General features: G+C 48.6%; 1 protein-coding gene across 8 annotated transcripts in view; it reads right to left on the bottom strand.

The window, feature by feature from the left end:
* The window catches only part of mbnl2 (muscleblind-like splicing regulator 2), a 37,920-nt gene extending 24,071 nt beyond the window's left edge, over positions 1 to 13,849 (bottom strand). For 2 of the 8 annotated variants that reach the window (XM_080519871.1, XM_080519868.1), the window contains exons 1-2: positions 10,528 to 10,916; positions 5,206 to 6,048 (exon numbers count right to left, since the gene is read on the bottom strand). In XM_080519871.1, the coding sequence (XP_080375997.1) occupies positions 5,206 to 5,379 (174 nt within the window). In that variant the 5' untranslated portion in view covers positions 5,380 to 6,048; positions 10,528 to 10,916. Of the gene's footprint in view, positions 1 to 5,205; positions 6,049 to 9,690; positions 9,798 to 10,527; positions 10,919 to 13,668 lie in introns of those variants that run through there. The other 6 variants (XM_080519873.1, XM_080519875.1, XM_080519869.1 and 3 more) reach the window with 5 other exon arrangements.
* Between the last annotated feature and the right edge of the window lie 10,874 nt (positions 13,850 to 24,723).

Here is a 24,723-nt window from a genome sequence, read left to right as displayed (position 1 = left end):
TGCTGTGACCAACAGAAGTGATATGAAACGTGTCGGGAGGCTGAAGCTAAAAGGACAAAGTGGATCTAGACGTGTGAGATTGACCAAGATAGGATGAGCAGGTGCAGGATACTTTCAATATGAGAGGAAGAAATGTATTCAACTGAAACTACAAGACTTGATTTTGCTGCAAAGCACCACAACCTGGACTGGTGACTTGCCAGCCCATGTAATTTGTCCCCAGCATCAGCTCTCAGAGTCCCAGCTGAGTTTTGCTCCACCGCTTTGGCAGAGAGTTGAACCGTCACATGCAAAGTGGCGTTCGTCCAATCAGAGTCACACTTTTCCCATCAGCCCTGGACGGACTGAGGACCTGGACTGACTGAGGACCTGGACGGACTGAGGAACTGGACGGACTGAGGAACTGGACGGACTGAGGACCTGGACGGACTGAGGACCTGGACTGACTGAGGACCTGGACGGACTGAGGACCTGGACGGACTGAGGACCTGGACCCGGGTCAGGAGACACGGAGCCCATCACACTTCCTCCACGTCGCCATTGGAGGCTGCGGTGAAATCACACGGGTCAAATGAAATGTGTGAGCGTGCAGGCCCGGCGAGGAGGGCCGAGCGGGGGCCCGGCGGCAGCGGGGGTCTCCTAGGGGCCCATCAAAGCATGCCCCCGCATTAGGCCCAAGTCAGCGCCTCATTGTGTGTGTGTGTGTGTGTGTGTGTGTGTGTGAACGACCCCGGGGAACAGCAGCTCCCGCTGCGCCGCACACATTCCCCGCACATGTTTGCTCTGCCCAGGGTGTGGCCCAGTTCGAGAGGATTACGCTGAGGAATGCAGCCGAGCCCATCTTTTAAAACAAGAGAGGAGAAGGGGGCGTAAAGTTCATGTTCACCGAGGCTTCCCAAAGAGCCCCTGGAAGGGCAATAAGCTGGGGTGAGTGGAGGGAGGGTGGCTGGTGTGTGAGTGTGTGAGGACGGGTTTCTCAGTGACGGTTGTGGGCGCAGTGTTTGATCATTGGTTTCAAAATGTTCCTCTCATTTCCCCGTCTGGCCTGAAGAGTCGCTCTCAGAGAGGAAAGCCCTTTTTGAACCACTCTCTCCCCGTCCGTCCAGCACGTCCTCCTCTTTCCAGGTTCTGTACTGGCTTGGCTCAGCCCCCCCCCCCTCAGTATGCTCTCTTGCAGCAGAGCCTGGATTAAGCCGTTCTTATGAAGTGAGGGAAACCAGGGCGCCTCCTCCCCAGGGGGGCTGCCGAGTGTGTGATACAAATGAGAAAACAAGCCTGAGCACCTGAAAGTTGCTCCTATTGTTTCTCCTGCCTGAACACTTTGGTTCTGACAAGCTGAGGAAACACGATCCCCCCCCCCCCCCCCCCCGACCTCGGAGGCTGCTGAAGCTCAGCGACGCCATGCAGACCTGACGACACACACACACCTCCAAACTGCCTCGTCATCTGTGTGAATCCAAATGACCATCTCTCCACAAGCTGCTTATTTTTAGTGTCTAAAATCTGCTTTATGCTTTATTTAGAATCTGCGTGTGTGTGTGTGTGTGTGTGTGTGTGTGTGTGTGTGTGTGTGTGTGTGTGTGTGTGTGTGTTATGAGGGATGACAAGCAGCCAAACGCATCCAGCTAGACCGCCGTCTGTCGAGGCGGCAGAGAGGAGCCGACTTCCTGTCTGCAGACGTGGTCACATGACCCAAGTGATTTCATTAAGTCAGTTGAGGTGGGCATTGTCGCTCATTTCCTCCGGCGCTCTCCTCCGCCCGTGCCCCTCCTCCACCTCGCTGTCACAGTTTCCATGGTCACAGAGCAACAAGTATCAAAGAGCTTCAAGGAAATGGCTTCAGCTGGTGAAGCCGCTGCCTCTTCCATCGATTATCTCTCACGCTGTGACGGAGGGATGCTGAAGTTAAAGGGTGGGAGGGGCGGATCTAACCTTTCAGGGTCCTGCTTCAAAAAACAACACAAAACTGATGTCCAGGTCTGAATTAAGCTATTGTGTATTTGGTAACTTCCTCGGTTCTTCCTGTTTCCTCCAAACTAAGAATGAGGCAATAAAAAAAATCAGAGAAATAATAGTTGTGCAACCCACTGGAAGAGGTGCGGCTTGTTTGGATTTATGTAACTGCTGGCAACACACAACACTCCTGCATAACAAATGGAGTAATAATCAATAAACGGCCTCAGAACCAAACCAGTTCCTCCCAGGTAGTATAAAACCCTAAACATTTACTCATAGAACAATGAATAATAGAGTAACAACTTTCTTTCGGTTTCTCTTTGAACAATCAATCAACAAATAGCTGTGATTTTGGTCAATACTGCACTTTTCCCACAGATTGTGAGAAGAATAAATGTAGTGGAGGGTGAAGTGACCCTGTGGAGGTGTTTGAGTGACGGCTGTTCTCCGGGAAGACACAGGAGGACACATGGGTGAGAAAGCAGGCGGCGTACAGAAACCTCCGCAGCTGGAGTCATTTGTTCTCGTCAAGTCTGAATGGAAAGGAGTGACGCCGGGGGAGTCGCCTCTGGAAACGGCTGGACAGAGATGAAGCAGCTCGTCCTATTTGGAGAGGGGACTGACGCAGCACACAAATAACCCCCCAAACATGACATTATAGAAACTGGGTGTCGGGACGCTGCAGGCTTTCTGAGCGACCCGAGCTGGGGCGACGCCAAAGTCATTCCTCCTGCTGGTATTCTGGTCCCTCCTCTGCACCAGATGAGTAAAACCTGCTGGACTGAGCCCACGTGGCTCCCCGGCTCAGGCTCAAGGTTTCTCTCCAGGTCTCTGAAGATGATGCCCACACAGGAGCAACCACCCCTTCACTCTGTCATTTAATTGAACCAAAGGAAAAATAGACGAGGCATTTATGTCTCCCACGAGGAGCGGCAGCCGCCTCGCTGCATTATGTTTAAAATGAATTACACCTTTTAAAAAACACCTGGAATTTACATAACGTCAACTCACAAGTCATCAGAAGCTTCTTAAGCGCAGCCGCTGAGGAAGAAGTCCTAAATGAGCACGTGATTGTCAGTGCACGTCGTGTCCAAAACAAAGCTGAGGTAACAGGGAAACACTTCCAGTGTGGCAGGAAACAAGAAGCCATTGTGATCTCAGGGCTGTTTTTATACAAACTCGGCCTCAAACCAACAACCAAATCGGTGCGATTCTGCCGCGTCGACATGGCCGCAGCTCGCCTCGCCATCGGCGTGTTTGTGTAAAAGCAGCCTTCTGATGGTGGACCGAGTGATGCACGGCGCCGCTGCGATAACCCGATCAGGTGAGGAGAGCCAGGAAGACGATACGGCCGTAATGGGGTGAGAAGCAGCCTGCCGTGGAGCCAAACACATTTCCTGACGCACAAGAAAGCGCTCATTCTCTTAACTGTCACGAGGGGAGTCTCAGAGCGAGGGGGTGGGCTGCAGTCCACAGCACAGAGACTCGTGTATTCTCCTGCTGTCACTCGGTTGTGGGGGGAGAGAGAGAGAGAGAGAGAGAGAAACTTTGTCTCCTCTGTCCATACATTTACTGGGAGTTTACAGCCGTTGATCCAAAGATAGCAGTGAGTCACGTCCACGTTTGTCTTTTCTTTAAATGCTGTTGGACACAACGGAGGACGATTCTGGCCACCGGGGTCGAGTGTCGCCTCGGGAAACACATGAAATCTCATGATACCGATGACGTCAGTGAAGATGTGTGATGTCTCTCTGGGTGCTTGTCCTCCGACGGACTGATGACCTGACCTCTGAGGCCTGAACTTGTCTGGAGCAGATAAAGAAACGTACGTCCTCCTCAGTCTCTACATGCACCGTCGTCTGGGTTGCATGCGGCTGCCTTGTTGGAGCCGCCGCTGCACAAATCAGCCACTATTAAGAGTTGAGCTGTGTGCCCATGAAGCCAGCACAGTGCAGCAGGTCACAGAATCTGACAGCTGGGAGAAAATGTCACTCAGCGTCTGACTGTGAGATCCAACTCCAGCAGGCCCGGCTCAGAACGAGGCCACACACTGGAACTTAATGCAGGGGGACGGAGGATCACAATCCAATAATGTCCACAGATTTAGCACCAAACAAAAAACAAAAAAAAAGGACTGCACTCGAATTACAAAACAGCTCCCTCCTGATATAAATCTTGTGTTTGGGCACCGACCTTGTACGCAACCTTGGAAAGTGAGAAACACTTTCGATGCTGTGAAACGCAGCTCCGGCTCATATTCAAAAAAAGACAAACTCCTCACAGTTCCACTGTTCTGCTCCAGTTTCTGCAGCTATTTATCATTGTCATGTCTGTTTTTGTTCCCCTCCGCACTGCTTGAAAATAATGGTGCAGCCGAGTCCTTTGGCTTGTGTGAATCGACCTTGTTATAATTGGGGGGGGGAAACTTTAAAGTGTCCAGTTTTAATCAAACTGAAGATTCAACGCTGCTCTGAAATCGGTCAGACGCAGCGTCTTAACTTAATAAAATGGGGTCAAGAGATAAATGACGCCTTCATTAAGGGAATACGTGCTTCAATATAGCCTCAAGGCTGATTCTTATATCAACACCATGTAAAACACAACGCATATTCAGTCCATCCAGCACATCTGTCATAAACGGAGCCTACATGCTGTCTTGTATCCGTGGCAACCGGCCGCTGCAAAACAAGCTGGGACAGTTTATGCTGTTTGTTGGTTGCGTACGACAGCTGACGTGCCCCAGAAATAGAAGCGATGGAACGACTCAAGGCGATCGGATGTTCACCCACAAGTGGAGATGATGGACAAGGTGCAGTAACATTAGATGAACTTACCGTATTAAACACACACACACACACACACACACACACACACACACACACACACACACACACACACACACACACACACACACACACACACACACACACACACACACACACACACACACACACACACACACACACACACACACACACACACACACACACACACACACACACACACACACACACTCCGCTGGCCGTGTACATGACAGCCCTCATAGGTCAGGCTGGTCTCCTCGCTGCAGCACAGCATGGCCACTTGACACACATGCTAATTCGAGCAGACAACCTACACCCACTGACCATTAAGGGCCGAAAGCTGTAGCGGTTTACATCAGGGGTTATATTGGTGCTGCAGACGAGCACTGCAACCGGCCGAGACGAGTGTTAAGGTCACGGACAAATGGTCTCTGCATCTCCTCACCTTTAACGAGTCAAAGCAGGCGATCACCCTCCCGTTGTCCACCTGGCAGCTCTTGGGCGGGTGGGCGAACTTGCACTCTTCGTCGCTGCGCGAACACGTCCCTCTCTGGAACTGCCGGCACACCTCCAGGGTCAGCCACTTAGTGTCCCGTATGGAGGCGATGTTCAGGGCCATGGCAGCGGCGCTGGCTGGGGAGCCGGGGCGGAGAGGAGCCGCTCGGGGTGTCGGGAGGAGGCGCTCCTCTCTGGGGAGGAGTTCCAGTTAAAAAATATAGAAATATGATAAAAAAAATAAATAAAAAAAACCTGTCGATAAGAGAGAACTAGTGGAGCATGTAGCGCTGAAGGATGTGCGTGCGGCGGCGGAGCGAGGCTTGTCCTTGCAGGCAGGAGGTGGAGGTGATGGAGCAGGAGAGTCTGGGTGAGAGCATGGGACTGCGGAGGAGGTCGTCAGTCACACATCCAACTGCTCATCAATCAGAAAGTTTCAGGCGAGGACCTCTGACACGGCGGCGGGAGCATGCTCAGAGACGAGCTCGTCCCCAAAACGTCCCCCGAACGATGACTGATGATGTCGGTGCAGGGCCCGACGCAACCGTGCTGCTATTTCGAGGCACGACGCCGCAGCTCAGGACAGTTTGTGTCTTTCTGCTGTTGAGGAGTCGTGTGCGTCGGCGCCTCGGCCAGCGGCTCCACGTCGTCACACGGAGGACGGCTGAGGACGCGGCGGGGGGGCGGGGACGCTCGGTCACCAGCAGAGGGGGAAGCGAGGCGGGGCTCTTCAGAAACACTCGGGGGTCTTCAAGGAGGGACGTTGTCTCACAAGGCACTTTCTGTCAGCGATCTGAAATCAAGAGGAGAAATAAGGAAACGAGAGGTTATTCTCTGAATATGATGGGCAACAAGTCATCCAACGCGCCTCAACAGTGCTGGCTTCTGCACGTCAATCTGAATCTGTATGCACGGTCCCTGCAGGGCCTGATAAACCAGGGAAACAGGCAGCTGTGAGGTTCTTCAGAAGCCACTTGAGTGAACGTCTCCGGTCTCTGTCGGAGGCCACGACAAGCCCACCGGCTTCACAACACTGTCGACACAGAGCAGTGGACGGGAGCAGCACTTTTCCAGGCAGACGTCCAACACCGGGACAGACGGCGTCATGACGCTGGCCAGCGTCCTGCAACGTTCAGTGACATCCCAACGTATAGATGTGCCTCCTCTGGTTACCGTCTGGGGAGGAAGGCGGGGCGACAACCTGAGGAAGTGACCTTTCGCTCCGGCGTACCAAGTGTATTACTGAGCTGCTGCTTCTGTACATCTGGAAATGTTTTCCTGTTGACTGGAGGCGGGGAGGAGACACGAGGACATGAGGACATCAGGACATCAGGACGGGGAGGAGATCATGGGGCCTTGACAAAACTCTGGTCAAACGATTATACTGTCGTCGTTTCATATATGTGAATGTATCTTTGGGAGAAACGATTCCAGTCTCTTGTTCCTCGGCACCGTCGTTATACATCATTGGTGTTTATAGTTTTTACCACCAGACATGTGATCTGCCCTTCTGAGAAGACGACCGCTCATCACAGCCGTTAACACTCTGGAGATAATAGAGAATGTTTAGCCTGAATTAATGCTGCCCAGTTCAGATTTGCCATTTTTAGACTATATTCTAACTATTGAGTATTATTTTGACACTGTAAATGTATTTTATGCACGACGACCAAGACACCCTTGCAAAAGAGATTATTAATCTCAAAGTGTTTCTCCTGAATAAATAAAGGCAAGTGAATGATATTAATGAATTTTCATTAAATATTGTCATTTAGTTGACTGAAAGTCGTCACTCCGCACTGAGGAGAAGAAATAAAGATTTTCTTGGTGTGCACAGCTTCTCGTCAGATTGAAGCATCGTCTCCTGGACGGTGGACGGTGGACTGAGGTCACTAAATGTGGACACTTTGACATCCGACGTGTCGAAGCAAGAAAGGAAAGATTCACACCGTTTCGGTCGCCCGCCGACACGCCGATGAATTCTGACCACCGCCACCGTCTAACTCATCATATTGTCCCACTTTACTGCTGATCATGTGAAATGAGATCAGAAGCTTCCTCTCTCAGAGGCAGGATGTAATTTCACATCACCTCCCCGGGGAGAGAGCCGGTCGCTGCAGAAGAGACAGTCAGGTAAGAATCATGTCAGATCTGACCTTTCACAATTAATCTCTCCGTATTTTTAGATGCCACAAGAAGTCTGTGATCAAGCTAACCTACTTTTCCAGTGCATGAAGGGACGACGAGGCCATTTCTCTGGGAAACGACTTCCTTTCATAGTCGGTACATGGATGCAGTGGGAGTTTACGGCGCCGAACGCCCTGGTGGAAACCCAGCAGGACGGCGGCGAGGTGGCGGGTCGGCTGGGGTCGTCTGAGCGGGACGCAAACGACGTTGGCCTCGGAAGACCTCCAGAACACGTGAGGATCAAAAGAACCCTCATGTGGGCGGAAGCAAGACAGAAGCACACGCAGAGCCGCCATATTCTGCAATTCATCAAGCTCCCTGAGGAAGAGGTCCAACTTGAGCACACTGTTAAAAACAGGCTCTCTGCCGTCACCCTGCTGGGAGAACTGCTACCACTGACATGTAATAACATCCCATCTGCAGAGACTCAAACACACGGTGGAAAGAAAACGCTCTGCCATAATGACTACTTTGGAAAATTGGAGCTGCAGTCAGAGGCAGTGAGTACAGTTTTACTTTATGAGCTTCAGGTGTGTGTGTGTGTGTGTGGGGGGGCTAGCTTAGCTTAGCTGCAGGCCGGAGACGCTACGAGGACGACGCTGCTGATATGAGAGGGCAGAAGGACAGATGGTCAGCAGGTTGGAAAGAAACATGCATGTTTTGATCACCTCTTTCACGCAGGGGACGTTCTGCCGCTTTAAGTCGTTCCGTGGGAAATGCTGCTGAAAAGACGAGTTCAGTTCAGCTGGTCGCCACTTCAATCCTCAGACTGATATCTAACAAAACCTCTGCACATCCCGGGGTCAGGAGACTTCGTCCCCCTGTGTGGTGTACAAACAGTGGGCAGACCGGGTGACCTGATAAAGCAGGATGGAGATGTGAAGAAAAGCACCACAGCACTAGACTTTATGGATTACTGACGCTTACGAAGGCCAGCTGGCCGGGGCATTATCTTGGTCAGCCTGCTTAATTGAATGAGAGTCAGCGGGACTGGGGGAGTCTCCAGTGAAAGTCATTGGCGTGACCTCTGAATACCACGCATGTAACCCATTAGTCTGGTATCTGTATGCTCTGTCTGCCCGCCGCAGTTTATCTCCGCTGCTTGTGTTTGTTCACGGACGATAAGCTACCTGCTCGCTATTGGCCGTGAGCTGGCGCAGCGTTTGCTGTGGCATCAGCCAGGTGTTGCCAGCAAAATAAAGCGAAAACACAAACTACTGTGGCAGACAAGTGTCTGAGTGCCTGCATTTCCATTTATTACCATTTTACGCCGCCAAACCACATTTGTATAGTCATTTGCATGGAAAAGAGGAACAAGTGGTCAATGTTTTTCAAGGCTGTGGAGAGAGGGCCTCATTGTGGAACGGACGGAGGAAAATGTGCATTTTCCAGTGACTCATGGAAAATGAGGGAGCTTTATATTTAAGGCTTTATCAAAATGTTCTCTGTCCTCAAGGAAACCATGACGTCACCAGCCCGTCGACTTACTAAATGTTCCTTTTCGTCTCCGGGAGCCGATCAGGGCGAGTCCATAACCTGCAGCCTAATTCCCGTTTAATACTATGGAGCCTATAACGCTTATGAAATTGTCTTTGGCATAATCTACACAGCCGAGTTCAATATCATCAAGTGCCATTAGTGATAAGATGGGTGAGCGGGCTGTACCAGGACTAAGCTACGGAGGCAGACGAGTCAGCAGGTACCTGTGCCTCATATCATAATAGCCTTAGCTAAACCACAATGACCCCGACGCCAGACCCCACTGTTATTAGAACTTGTTTAAGCTTCTGAAACAATGGACGTGAAATAATGCAATATTGATTTGGGTGTTTAATAATAGCTGAAACATCCTGCAGTTTAACTTGAGGTGCACCAACAGTTTTTTTACAGGACCAGGACGTTTTTCTCCACAATTAATTGTGGATCCTAGTTTTTAAAGGGTTTGGCAGTGAGACTGAAGTAAGACGTCTGTGTTCCGGTGTCCAGGCCCTGGTCGGCTCCAGGAACTCAGGCTAGTCATCAACTAATTATAGCTCAGCTGGGAGCCAGAGGAGAATGTTTCTGTTCTGATAAGTGTAATAGTTTCTGTTCTGCCGGGTCCAGGCGACATACGACGCATCCTTAAATCAAGAAGAGAGAATGTTTGATGAAAGCTCTTGAATACTCAATTTCAAGAATAAATTGAAATCTTAAGCCGTCAGACTAAAGCACTCGAGAACATAAGAGCCCAATGATTCAGCAAACTCACCCTGGTGTCAGGCTACCGCTTTCATGCAGCGGACGTGTGAGAAACCTCGCAAGACCCAAATCCTTTTAATACCACCTCGAGGTGCAATTTACATGTTGGAGAGGAAGGGGGATTTCAGGAGCCGCTCTCAGATTTACCCCCATTCTGCTCTCGACAGGAAGGGCTGGACTGATGTTCCATTTGAGAAAACACCCACTTCCCCTTGATCCCGAGCCAGACGCATGACACCACTCTGGCCTGCTCCAGCAGCAGATGATATCCACCGCTTGGTGTGCAGAGCCAGGCTAAATCAAGAGCGGCAGTGGAAAGCTGAGGACACGTCCACTCTGCCATCTGACTGGAAAGGTTAATTATGATGTGAGGCCTCATCAGAACCGCGGAGTTCCTCCTCATTGGGGCCGTCAGCTATTCGTGTCGACATATATAAAGAGTGCCGACCCTGTCCTGCACAAACAACCTTCGTCTGCTCGTTTGCAAAAGAGAGAGGAAAACTTTGCAAAGGAAGACAGCAGTGACGCGACACAAGTTTTTCTCGAGACGGTGAAAAATATGTAGCCCATGTGGCAAAAAGAAGGCGCTCCTGACATTTGCACAGCGGAAGGGGCAAGTCCACTGCTGTGATAATGCCTCTCCCGCAGGAGTACAACTGGAAAGTCCATTACAGGATCTGTGCATTCAGCTCCGTCCAAATTCTCTCCTGCTTTCTGGCTTTTCAGCTTCCCACAGATAAAACATTCCCCCCGGTCCCTCCCCACCCAGACTGGTATGCAGCACACTGCAGCAAAACTCCTGAAAAAAAAAAGGAAACAGACAGCCGGTATGACGGTTCTTTCCCACCTCGTGTCACTGGGTCCCATCGCTCTGCTCTGTCTGTCTCTACTCCCAAACACTGGAGGCGTTTCTGCGACTCGGAGCTCCTTCAGCCTCAGCGACTGGAGTTAATGACCATGTGAACTGTTGTCATTCCTCGCGAGCTGCCGACTGCTGCAGCCGGAGGTCCATGCCGAGACAGGGATTCTCTCTCTCTCTCCCTCTCCCTCTCCCTCTCTCTCTCAGCCACAGAGCAGCGAGTGAAGCAGGCGGGCGGGCCGGCGGGCGGGCAGGAAGCAGAAGAGTGTCTACTCCAACTATCTGGCTCAAACACTTCCACCAGCACCACCAACTCCCCCTCCACACCCCCGAGAGCCGGCCCCTTCCTGCCCAGCAGCCTGCCCCCTCGGAGCTCCGGCCAATCAGACCCCGGCTGCTCTGAATCGCAGCTCTTTGTGTGGCTGGACTGGGAGAGAGTACGACCAAGTGATGGGCTGGAAACTGCGCTTACAGTAACAACTCCTGAATGCCTGATCTCACAAGTTATTTCCCCCGATTTCATGTGAATTTATTCTCACTGTGTTTCACAGGGAATCACTGCCGTCTGCGTCGTCTGCAACCGGAGCTGCACCGCAGGCAGTAAATAAAGTGCTGCTGCAGCGTCGGCGTGAAAATCAGCCGCGTCCTTGTCTGTGTTCGGTCATCATATTTACCACCATCCCCCCCAGGAAACAGGAGCAGCTCACCTCCTCCCCCTGCCGATTCTCCTCGACCTCCCCTCAGCATCCGTCCTCTAAACTCATCTCCTATTCAGACCCCCCCATCCTCCCCCTCCTCCCCCTCCCCCTCCTCCTCCTCCTCTCACCTGCACATCCACCACGGCTCTATTTCAATCCAATCCCCTCATTTACTGGACTGGAAAATGACACTGTTATTGCATCAGGATTTGAGGAGGTCTGGGTCTGTCTCCTCCCCCTGCCCGTCCTCTCCTCCCCACCCAGCTGATGACATGCCGGCTGGCATCATATGAGCCGTGAAACCAAAGCGTCACAGAACTGATGAGTCAGAGATCCAGCTTCATGACTTTTCGATCCGAATTCAATGGAACAGCTGTAGCGTCTGCCTCGCTCCGCTCTCCTCCCTCTCATACAAAGGTGGTGAATGACACGGCAGCCTGGGAGCTTCGTCGACATCAATGAGGATAAACGTGCTTGGCGGTTACACAATAAACAAACCTATTTGTGGGGATATCGGGGGGTTCGGGGGTGATCAACCTCCCCGGCGTGAAAACCGTCCACCTCAGCAGGCGACACGGAACCCTGACGTCATGTTGGGAATCAGAGCACCTGTTGGAAAACCACACAGACACGAGCGCTGCCACTGCTGGAAGGACGGACGGGGAATCTCAGCCTTCGCCGGGAGGAAGAGTGTCACTTTACAAAACATCGGCGAGCGGAGGCTCACGCTGCCGTACCGCTGATGGGGGAGATTTACAGGACGGCGGCTGGATTGCAACATCCCAAACATTAGTACAGGATGGAGCTTGTCCGGGATAACCGGAACGGAATATCAATCATCCCCAACAACAACAACAACAACACTCGCTGTGACAGATGAAGCTTATCAATCCCTCGTTTGGCTGCAGCCAACTTCTCAATAATCACATTACTGATTAACTGTCAATAACAAGGCCTGCTTGCTGCTAATTTCCACTGGCAGACCTCAGATAGCCGACCTCCTAAATAGATTTGTCCGACAGGAAAACAAACAAAAGCCTGGCAGACAAACAAGCCGAGCTACTTCCTTCCCACATGGTATCCCCTCCCCTCTTATTATCCCTGTCCTGTTTGACCCCAGCCGGCTTGGCTTGCTCACACTCGGCCCCGTTTAGGATTCCGTGGCCCAAAGCAGCTTCACTTTCAATTCCAAAAGGAGCATTTTGAAACAATGGCTAATTACAGAACATGCAGACCGATGGGTTAAAACTGTGTGTGAGAATTCTCCCTGCATGCAGTGTATTTGGACAGTGAGGCTACACACACACACACACAAAAAAAAACAGGGCTTAGAAATAGGGCACCAAACACAGATCAATGAAAAGGCAGCTGTCTTTGGCTATTATTAGCCGTAATCAAATATCAAGCAGCAAAGAGTTGCGCTTCCTTCTGCTCTGAGCTCATTGTGGGAAGTCTGTCACACAGCAAGTCCAAGAGATGATCTAGAAATCCTTCATGGATTTAACGACAAATGGTCAACCAGACTGTTTCACAGCAAAGCAAACAGAGATCATGATTAAGTTATAACAGAATAACCAAAACCATTCACATATTGGTGTCCAGCATCACGTATAATGCAATTACAGATCTCTATAGGTACATACATGTCCAGCTGTTAAAGTGCCATTCAAGAGGATTACAGTAACAACCGTCACAAACAATGTTTTCCATATAAATGCTGATCAAAGCTCCACTCAGTGCTGTAACTAATGCAGTCCGCACGTCCTACGTGGCCACAATTCCACTTGAATATGCTGCTTTGCATTTTGAGAAAGACCAATTATCCTCCGTGATCCTGCAGCAAGTCTGCTCACAACTCATTAACCTCACCCAGGTGTAAAAGCTCTGGGAAGCTGCAGTAGATTAAAATGTGCTCCCACTTAGGTTTCATTAAAGCTGCTTTATTCCTGCCTTGTCCGCTGCAATTCAATCGAACCAGCCATTAATGACGGAAACAATTAATGCACTGCCTTCTCGTGGTCGTTCGCACGCAGGGTGACACGACGATGACAGTGAATAAAACCACATGTGGAGTAAAAAGAGTCGGTAAGTGACTTCACCTGCTCGGTAACAGCGTGCAGCAGCATGTCCCGCAAAGCACCGGAGCTCTGCAGGAGACGCACGCGGGCACCGACACTTCAACTTGATCTGTGTTGAATCTGTGCAGCTTTCGCGTGATTTCACCACCGACCTGGCAACACGTCAGGAGCTAGCATAGCAAAGCCACCTGGCATCCGCGGGGGGGGGGGGGGGGGGTCGGGTCGGGGGGGTTTCACGAGCCTCTTTATCCACTCCTGCTACTTCGGGAGGAAATGTGTTAAAACTGAGAAGGAAAAGTCCGAGAAGCGCGCGGCGCTAACGTTTCCCGCTCGGCTAACTACCTGGAGCTCACCTGTCACATCCAGCTGCGCGTCGCGCGGCCGCTTCGGCTTCCGAACCGGCGGGTTCACGGGGGTTGGCAAGGGGGTCCGGTCCTCGGCTGACGGGCTGTCTTCCTGCAGCGAACTTTCCCGGGTTCGGAGAGGGGAATGCGGCGAAACGCCTCGGTACGCCTCCGCTGGCTACACGCTAGCTCGCTAACTACTTTTAAGGCTCGGGTCGGAAGCAACAAGCGATTTTGACAGTTCGAGGAAACGTTGAAGGCGCCGCGCGGCGGGGGGTTATTACACTCCTCCAAACATTAGCAACGCCTTCACTACCCACTACACCCGCGATATTCCCTGCCGGAATTCAACGTTACACTTTATAAACCGCTTGTAATATCACTCGTGGTGCAATTTAAGAGAATAAATGACTTTCCCTTGATAAACACGAGCGGCTCCCCCCTACAGCGAACATGGTACAGTCCAGTGAAAGCCACGGCAGGGGCGGAGGGGAGGGGGTGTAGGGGGGCGGCTGTTGCCAAGGCAACAACAGTGAATCTCCCTGAAGGAAAAGATGTGACCAGTGATTTATGAAGCAGCACGTCTGTCTGTCAAACTGGCCTCCAATCCACAAGATTAACACATTACCGACGTTTAAACGAAGATCTTTATCAGCCACGCTTCATAAAATAAGTTTAGACACTTTTATCTCAATGACGATTTCTCAGATTTTGCCATAAATTTGTCATATTTATGTCTCAATCACGGCACATGTGTATGTCGATGCACTATTTTTCCATCCCGCTGCGCAAATTAATTCTATGTTTCCAGCAGATCGCAGCCCTCTGGTTGTCCCTGCTCGACGCGGCGCAGCATCACGGCCCCTGCATTTTGCAGCCTAATTGCATACAGCTGGCTGGATTTAGCAGTTTGTGACACACAGGGACCCGTTGTCAGCAAGGAGCGCGACGAGTCAACAAGGAACAAGTCACAAATATCCCCGGAATGAGCAGAGAGGCACAAATTTAGCCCCACTGACTGCTGCCCACACCATGTGCCGCCTATTGAGCACATGAACAATGAACATAGCCACTGCAGACTGCTCTGTCAGGGCCAAGGCCGCTCCACTGGAATGCTGCTGGCCGATAAAGACATCACAGTTAGTCAGGACCCTTTGGCTGCAGTCAGGGATGGAGACGCTGTTTGTCGGCAAAGGATTGATCATCACTTGTATTTGAGAATGTGTCTTCTAAGAGTTCACAAAAGTGCACCAATACATTTCTTTGTTATATGAATCACAATGGCTGTAATGTCAATTTCTATAGTGACGTCAGTATGTGTTCACATGCTGATGATACAATCTTGATATTTATCTTAAAACTGACCAGAATTATACATATTTCCACTTTAGATATTCTCCAAATTGGCTTTAGCAGCTCAGATACGACGTGTTGTTTACAGAACAGGTCCAGTTGCTGGGTTTAACAACAGGATCCCCGTCTGAATCGTTTACTCAACAGTTGTTTTTTTTAGGCAGTAACATTAAGAGATGCACATGTAATCAGATCACTTGCCTGACAAGAGCTTTGGAGCATCTCTGTATTCGTGCTTCATCTGAAAGCTGCAGGAGAGAAAAAAAACAACATTCGACCGCGGTGGAAAAATGTTTTCAAGACGCAAGTGATTATGAAAAACTGCTCACATGGGTCAAACTCAGCCCCCCCGAAGCAAAACATATCGATCTCAATGCAGAGGAGGAGGATGTATTTGTAAAAAAGAAAAAGCAAAAGAAAAGAAAGGAAAAAAAACAACAGAAATGCTGCTGCCGGCATACTTTTCCAGAAGTCCCTGAACGCCTACACAACAAACACACAAGCACACACTGGGCTCACGGAAACACACGAGATGCAAAAAATATGATTTTAAACAAGACACTGTCTTTATTTGACTGGTTGGTAATGAAGTTCGAGAGTGAAAACGAGGTAGGCGGAGGACAGAAACACCGTTTTCAGTCTCGGGGAAGCGGTCGGGGTGATCGTCACACTGATTTAGGATTTAATTCACTGAACTTGCGTGTCGGAGGCGACGCGGCTCCACCTGAGGCCCTGGTTTGGACCAGTCTGAACCCACATGATGTGTGTTTGTGCTCATTAATGGGTTTGGGGCTGAGCGTTGGGCTGCGGCGGCGGCGGCCGTCTGCAGAGCGGCACCTCCGGATCAAGTGAGGAGGCGTCTGGAGAGAAAAACAAACCACAGTATGTTTCAGGACTCCGGTTCAGTTTCTCTCTAACGGAGGGTGAAGACGACGCGGCCGGAGACGGGAAACGGCGAACACTCGGGACGGGGAAATGCAGATATCAGGCCCAAATCACTCTCTCTCACACACACACACACACACACACACACACACACACACACACACACACACACACACACTGGAGCAGAGTATTGATCTTGACAATCTCTGCACTCTCGATGAGAACACACCTGATTATAAAAGCTTTTAACCCAAATGCTTAATGCAGCGCAGGTTTAATGGAACCAGCTTACGCCTGACGCAAAGCTCTGCAGTGTGTGTGTGTGTGTGTGTGTGTGTGTGTGTGTGTGTGTGTGTGTGTGTGTGTGTGTGTGCGCACTCAGATTTTCTCAATTTGATTGATTGTTAGGAGATCTCCTCGGCCTTTCGCCACCGTGACTTGATGATGAGCATTTCACTAATAACGAGGCCTGAAGTGACGACGGAGGGACGATGGAGCTGAGACTGCAGGACCAGAGACCCTCCGGTGACCCCCCCACAGTCCCCCCAGAGTCCCTCCAGAGACCCTCCAGAGTCCCCCCACAGTCCCTCCAGAGTTCCTCTAGAAGGCCGAGGGAAACCACTTGGAGGCTCTGTGAGCAGAGAGCCGACCAGTCGTGCATCCTGAAGAAGGTTTTCCACGTTCGCTCACCTGCTCCTCCAGGACCCTCCAGGATCCTCCAGGACCCTCCTCAGCATAACTGAAGATTGAGCCAGAGAAAACAAAGTCATGCAACTCAAGAGGAAATGAAAACATTTGTCCCCTCGGGCTCGGAAATTGCTGCGTTGCGAGTCAGGTGTAAGGTTATTGTCCTTTTCCCCCCGTATTTTGTTAATGAATTATTGATGCTTCTTTCTGCTCTGCTGTCGTGTCAGATAGAGTCGTTATCCAGACACTCATCAGGGACGTGGCTTCCCAGAGAGGACGGCACGAGACAAACGAGTTTGTTATGACCTGAAATAGTCCACACGTCCGCCTTAATGGCAGTTTAACATTGATCCGTGAAGCTTTAATAAATGTGCTGCAGTGTTTGCAGACGTCAACGACGAGCACGATGAAAGGAGAAGACGTGGACCATCGTTGCTTTTACTTTACATTTTAGACACTAAAACCGGCAGCGGTAATGGAGAAGAATCATTAAATGATTTATTAGCATGGCTTTGTGTGTGATTTTCTATGAGACGGGCTGCAGACGCCCCCCTCCATCTTTTAATTACTGCCAGAGCCGGGGAGATTAAACCAAACAACAATAACCCAAAAAGGTATAAAACCTCTGCACAGAACATTAGAGCGATCAAACAGGGCGCAGCGTTTGTCAGTACTGGAAGTAAGTCATCAGGGCACCATAATGAAGCTGCAGGTGGAGAATTACAAAACAGAAATCACTGAATTGAAGTCAACTGATGATGAAAATAAAGGGAAAGTTCCTCCCAGGAAAGGTGTAAAGTGACGGCAGAAGCAAATGAAGCAACAAGTTAATAAAGTTAATCAGTTGTTAAAACAGCCTTTAATTACACTTTTCCTCCCCACGAACATCTGCAGTGACCGGAGAGCGCTTCGTCTCCGCCTCCTATCGATACCGTCAAACTTAAGTTATTGACGCCGTCTCATTCCTTGAGGCCAATTCCTCTGATCCGCCGCACAAACGGAGTAAATCCAATAACGAACTGTGACATTTCTGAAACGAAAACACGCCGGCAGTAATTGTGAGAGATGAAAATCTTGGAAATGTCAGGAGGAACGACGTATTACCATGACAACGTGGCCATTGTCTTGTCAAGGTGGCGGCGGCGTGGAGCGACGCCAGAGCCCGACTGTTGCTCTCCATCAGGCATAATTGCAATAAACTGTCTATTTTCTGCAAAGCCCATTGTTCAGCCGCTAAAGCCGAATTGACCCGTTCCCTGAAATTGCCCGGTGGAAAAAAATCAATGTGGCATCATCAGTTTTCCAGCCGCCAGAGTGCTTCCAAATACAGTAAAGGAATGTATATTATTCATGAGTGTGAGGTTCGCGCGAGGCCGCGGCCCGGCCCAGACGCCTTAATGGCCGCTCCGCCCTTCATCAGGCCTCCGTCACCTCGCCCTCCTCACACTCCTCTCAAATATTCAATAGTGCATTAAGGAGCAGAGAGGAGCCGCCGCTCCGCCTGGACACTCGCCAGCAGGGCCAAGGTGGTAATGAAGTATTTCTGCAGAGGGGGAGACGGTGTTGTGACTCTACTGGACAATAATAATAATAACCTGCGTCAAGGAAGAAGCGTCGGCTTGAGATATTGACGGACCTGAAACAAAGACGTTTCTTACACCCAAACCCACAGAAGATTAATCGTATCTTCAAACTTACAGTTTGTCTGAAAAGAAAATATTTGTTTTTAATCAAATATTCCACTGCAGGATTCTACAAACCCCCAGTAATGATGCTTTTAGTCTTTCTCCCTGTTGGAAGAATGTTCACGTTGACATTTTTTGTCTATTGCTGAACATCTGGGCTGAATGCGTGAATCCATACAGCCAATTAACAGGCTTTTATCATGAGGAAGAACTTTATTAACCCTTGGATGCACAACCTACCAACACCTACACTCTTCCACACGTCCCAATTCAAATCAATGCGTTTTGGCAATACACTGGGTTGTTATTCTTCAAAATCTTTAAAACAAAGAGTTGTAATATCTTCATATTCCAGGTATTCCTCAGAAAACATGCTTGTGACATGAGGCCATTTGCATTTTTATTTGTTTTTCCATTAATTTGAAGAAATTGCAGTTTTTGTCTTCTATGAAACTTAATTCTTAGCAACGCTGACTGTCCCACTTAAACATTTATTTATTTTTTCATAAATATTTATGAAAAAATTTAAATGCAAATGGCCTCATGTCACAAACATGTTTTATGAGGAACACCTGGAATATGAATATATTACAACTTTTCATTTTAAAGATGTTGAAGAATAAACCTGTGGGGTCATGTTTGACTCCACGTATGAATCTAAGGGTTGAGAAAGAAAAACAAGATGCAAACACACCAGTTACCCCACCGGAAACCAGGAGTGGAAATACATTTGTTTATTTATCTATTAGATATTGAGAGCGACTGAAGAAAGTATGATTGAAAAGATGATTCTTTTAATCAAATATTCCACTGCAAGACTCTACAAACCCCCAGTAATGATGCTTTTAGTTTTTCTCCCTGTTGGAAGAATGTTCACGTTGACATTTTTTGTCTATTGCTGAACATCTGGGCTGAATGCGTGAATCCATACAGCCAATTAACAGGCTTTTATCATGAGGAAGAACTTTGTTAAGAAAGAAAAACAAGATGCAGCCACACTAGTTACCCCTCCGGAAACCAGGAGTGGAAATACATGTATTTCTTTATCTATTAGATATTGAGAGCGACTGGGTCAGTTTTACTCTCACTGACGTCAAACTGAGGCCAAAATGTCTTCAATTCCCCATCTTATCCTTTTATGGTGAAAATACCTCCCTGACCTTTGACCCCCGACTGCTCATCAGTGTGATGACGTCACTGTATCGTGTGGCTCAGCAGAGGGGCAAAGCTAGTAAAATACATAAAGAAATTAATTAATTAATTAACACACGCAGACAAAATGATTACTTTCACCATAACTTTTGTTGGCAAAGATAATATATATATATATATATATATGTTAAAACAGTAGAAGAAATAAAGTAACGACTGGAAAGAAAAGACTTGAGACTCGTCCTCACGTCTCTTCTCTTGAAATAAAACCTCAGTTTGTGGACGACCCGGCGATGAATTGAGCTGCGAGGAGCAGGAAACGTCCACACACGTCCCTCCAGCTCCCGACGGATCAAACTCCCATTGTGCTGCCAGATAAATCAATATTTCCCTGTAATTATCGATTTCCAAGAGGCCTTGTGAGCCGCATCAGGCAGCGCCTCCTTCAAGTACGGCAATTATTGCATTACTGTAACCATGGAGATTTATTTGCTTTGGAAATATATTTATGGATGAGAGTGGGCGGAGAGTGTGTGTGTGTGTGTGTGTGTGTGCAGTGCCAGGGGCGAAGTTAATTAAATACCTTGCCAACACACACTCCTGTCGGCCTTGACCTCTGAGCCACAGACGTGGTTGCATGTGATTAAAACGGAGATAAAGCCGTTCAGTTCGCTGTAAACAAACACTTTCAACTGCGAAATCCAAATCATCTCCTCGCTGCCCAGAGGCTGAAAACGCTCATCTGATCCCTCAAACGCTCCTGCTTTTCCCACTTAGACGTGATCTGCACCTTTAACAATGGTCGTACTGCGCCATCTAGTGGCCGCAGCGTGCAAGGGTTTTATTAGTGTGTGTGTGTGTGCACTTTATGTCTTCCATTCGTTTTGTCGGACCAGTAAAATAAAGACAAACTTGAATAAAGACCAGGCCAAAGGTCTCGATCACATCCTGCTAAAGTCTGCATGCATTTAAATTCCTTTCCATAAAAGTGAAAAAAAAGGAAATAAATGATAAATATTTGAGCTGCAGCAGCAGAGAACGACCTGTAGGTTCTACCTGCTTGAGTTTTCTCCCTTCAACACGTTCTTAACGTTAATTAATCAACCTGAACGCTCCTTGAAGGGAAGACCTGTCGTACTCTGACCTGCCACCAGATGGCAGCAGAGCAAAGGAAATAGATGTTTGAAGAGAAACTCAGCTGAAATTGATGAGTGTGTGTGTGTGTGTGTGTGTGTGTGTGTGTGTGTGTGTGTGTGTGTGTGTGTGTGTGTGTGTGTGTGTGTGTGTGTGTGTGTAAGAAGAAAGAATAAACAATAATCTGGAGCAGATCCTGATGTGCAAAAGAGAATGAGAGAGAAAAAAAACCCTTAAAGAGCTTGTGATGTCTTGTGTGAGTTTCCAGTTGCACACACACACACACACACACACACACACACACACACACACACACACACACACACACACTATAAAGAGGTGTTAATCTGCTTCATCTCCCCGGTTCTTTGTGACGGAGGAAATGGACCTTCTGTCCACTGGCTGCTCGTCACCCGGGTCTTTTGTCCGCCGTGGACGTGAGGGTCTGTCCCCCACAGCCTCCACCCCAGCCTCCACCACAGCCTCCACCCCAGCCTCCACCCCAGCCTCCACCACTGCCTCCACCACTGCCTCCACCCCAGCCTCCACCACTGCCTCCACCACAGCCTCCACCCCAGCCTCCACCACTGCCTCCACCACAGCCTCCACCACAGCCTCCACCCCAGCCTCCACAGGTATAACAATAAAGCTAATAAAGCTCACCATGACATCATTCTACAGCCGACACACGGAGGGGGCGGGGCTTAACGCTTCAGCACCACGGAGAGCGACTGTCATTCTGAAGTCCATCAAACGGACATGAAGTATCAGAACCAGGAGCAGAACAGAACCAGGAGAACAACAGAACCAGGTGCAGAACAGAACCAGGAGCAGAACAGAACCAGGAGAACAACAGAACCAGGTGCAGAACAGAACCAGGAGCAGAACAGAACCAGGAGAACAACAGAACCAGGTGCAGAACAGAACCAGGAGCAGAACAGAAACAGGAGCAGAACAGAACCAGGAGAACAACAGAACCAGGAGAACAACAGAACCAGGAGCAGAACAGAACCAGGAGCAGAACAGAACCAGGAGAACAACAGAACCAGGAGAACAACAGAACCAGGAGCAGAACAGAACCAGGAGCAGAACAGAAACAGGAGCAGAACAGAACCAGGAGAACAACAGAACCAGGAGAACAACAGAACCAGGAGAAGAACAGAACCAGGAGGCTCCTGGTGAGAGAACCAGAACCAGTCAGAGCAGTTCAGCACCACGGACAGCGACACGTCAGTTAACCTGTTTAACTAGTGAACCACTGACCTGCTGGTCGTCATAGTTACAAGGTTTAGTCCAACTGGACCAGCAGCACATGGTCGCCAACAAATACTTTCTATATGAAGTACTACAGACCTACTCTCCTCTATATGAAGTACTACAGACCAACTCTCCTCTATATGAACTACTACAGACCTACTCCTCTCTATATGAAGTACTACAGACCTACTCTCCTCTATATGAAGTACTACAGACCAACTCTCCTCTATATGAAGTACTACAGACCAACTCTCCTCTATATGAAGTACTACAGACCAACTCTCCTCTATATGAAGTACTACAGACCAACTCTCCTCTATATGATGTACTACAGACCAACTCTCCTCTATATGAAGTACTACAGACCTACTCTCCTCTATATGAAGTACTACAGACCTACTCTCCTCTATATGAAGTACTACAGACCTACTCTCCTCTATATGATGTACTACAGACCTACTCTCCTCTATATGATGTACTACAGACCTACTCTCCTCTATATGATGTACTACAGACCTACTCTCCTCTATATGATGTACTACAGACCTACTCTCCTCTATATGATGTACTACAGACCTACTCTCCTCTATATGATGTACTACAGACCTACTCTCCTCTATATGATGTACTACAGACCTACTCTCCTCTATATGATGTACTACAGACCTACTCCCCTCTATATGATGTACTACAGACCTACTCCTCTCTATATGATGTACTACAGACCTACTCCTCTCTATATGATGTACAACAGACCTACTCCTCTCTATATGATGTACAACAGACCTACTCCTCTCTATATGATGTACAACAGACCTACTCCTCTCTATATGAAGTACAACAGACCTACTCCTCTCTATATGAAGTACAACAGACCTACTCCTCTCTATATGAAGTACAACAGACCTACTCCTCTCTATATGAAGCACTACAGACCTACTCACCACTATATGAAGCACTACAGACCTACTCCTCTCTATATGAAGTACTACAGACCTACTCTCCTCTATATGAAGTACTACAGACCTACTCTCCTCTATATGAAGTACTACAGACCTACTCACCTCTATATGAAGTACTACAGACCTACTCTCCTCTATATGAAGTACTACAGACCTACTCACCACTATATGAAGTACTACAGACCTACTCACCACTATATGATGTACTACAGACCTACTCTCCTCTATATGATGTACTACAGACCTACTCTCCTCTATATGAAGTACTACAGACCTACTCTCCTCTATATGAAGTACTACAGACCTACTCTCCTCTATATGAAGTACTACAGACCTACTCTCCTCTATATGATGTACTACAGACCTACTCTCCTCTATATGAAGTACTACAGACCTACTCTCCTCTATATGAAGTACTACAGACCTACTCACCACTATATGAAGTACTACAGACCTACTCACCACTATATGAAGTACAACAGACCTACTCACCACTATATGAAGTACTACAGACCTACTCACCACTATATGATGTACTACAGACCTACTCACCACTATATGAAGTACTACAGACCTATTCTCCTCTATATGAAGTACTACAGACCTACTCACCACTATATGAAGTACTACAGACCTACTCACCACTATATGAAGTACTACAGACCTACTCACCACTATATGAAGTACTACAGGTAAATAAAAAAGGAGTTTGAATAAAGGCAGCGTCATAAGCCGACAGGCTGGTTTGAACTGTAAAGACCCACTCAGGGAATAAGTAACGTGATTAAACTGCAGTTTTCAGCAGAAATAGAGCAGTGGGTCAGAGCGGAGGTGTCAGAGAGGAAACGCTCGGCTGTTAATGCTGAAGCATTCGCATCCCCGTCATTAGCAGCTCCGCTTCACTGCAGACGTGACGCCTGCCGGAACTTTATTGTAATTATTTGGCTTCGTCTGGACAAAGAAGCTCCAGATAAACAGAACAAAGCTCTGGTTTGGAACCGCGGTTCTGTTCCTTCATCGTTCAAGCTGAAGACACAGGATTCTGCTGGCTCAGCACTTTCTAGACGCTTGTGAATAATAGTGAAAGTTCACCGGAGAACATGTGACAGGTGAAGCAGGTAAAGAGGCTGTTTTTAATGTCAATGGCTGAAAAATAAACTGATCTATTCCTCGTCCTCCTCCAGTGAATCTCTTCTGGATGACAACCGGTTCAATTATTGACAATATAATGATTCACATCAACGCAACTCCACAAGTTTTCACCCTAAAAATCAATAAGTCCCATTAGAGATGCAGCTGGAGACGCCACATTGAGACAATTCTCCCACTAAAACAGCTGTGAGGTGATTCGTTTCAGTAAAAGCACCTCCAGGTCAGAGATGCTCACCTCCAGTTCCAGCAGAACACGTGAAACACCTTCCCCCCGCCGCCACACTGAACCCCGTCTGGATCCACAGAGAAACTCACTGCCGCCACCGGGTTTCATTCTGGAGCGAAGGAAACGTAAGGTCAGACGTCAGAGAGGAGAATCAATGAGGAGCAGGAAGGAACACATCATATCAACCACAACAAACATCAATAAATAACAAGACGAGGTCAGGAGGAGATCAGCTGCAGGGGGTTTCCTTACTTTTCTGTTTAAATGATCTCCTTTCTGTTTGTGCACACACACACACACACACACACACACACACACACACACACACACACACACACACACACACACACACACACACACACACACACACACACACACACACACACACACACACACACACACACACACACACACACACACACACACACACACACACACCTCGTCAGCTGAGCCGTAGAAAATCATCCAATTTCACATTTTTTTCTAAAAAACATTTGCTTGAGTAATCCTGTATAAATACTCTTCACCACTAGAGGGCAGCACAGAACTTTGCCGGTGAAATGTAAAGTGA

Source organism: Blennius ocellaris (genome assembly GCF_963422515.1).
Source record: "Blennius ocellaris genome assembly, chromosome: 24".
Taxonomy (NCBI): Eukaryota; Metazoa; Chordata; class Actinopteri; order Blenniiformes; family Blenniidae; genus Blennius; species Blennius ocellaris.
The sequence above is the reverse complement of the archived record's forward strand: the minus strand, read 5'-3'. Positions and strand labels throughout refer to the sequence as shown.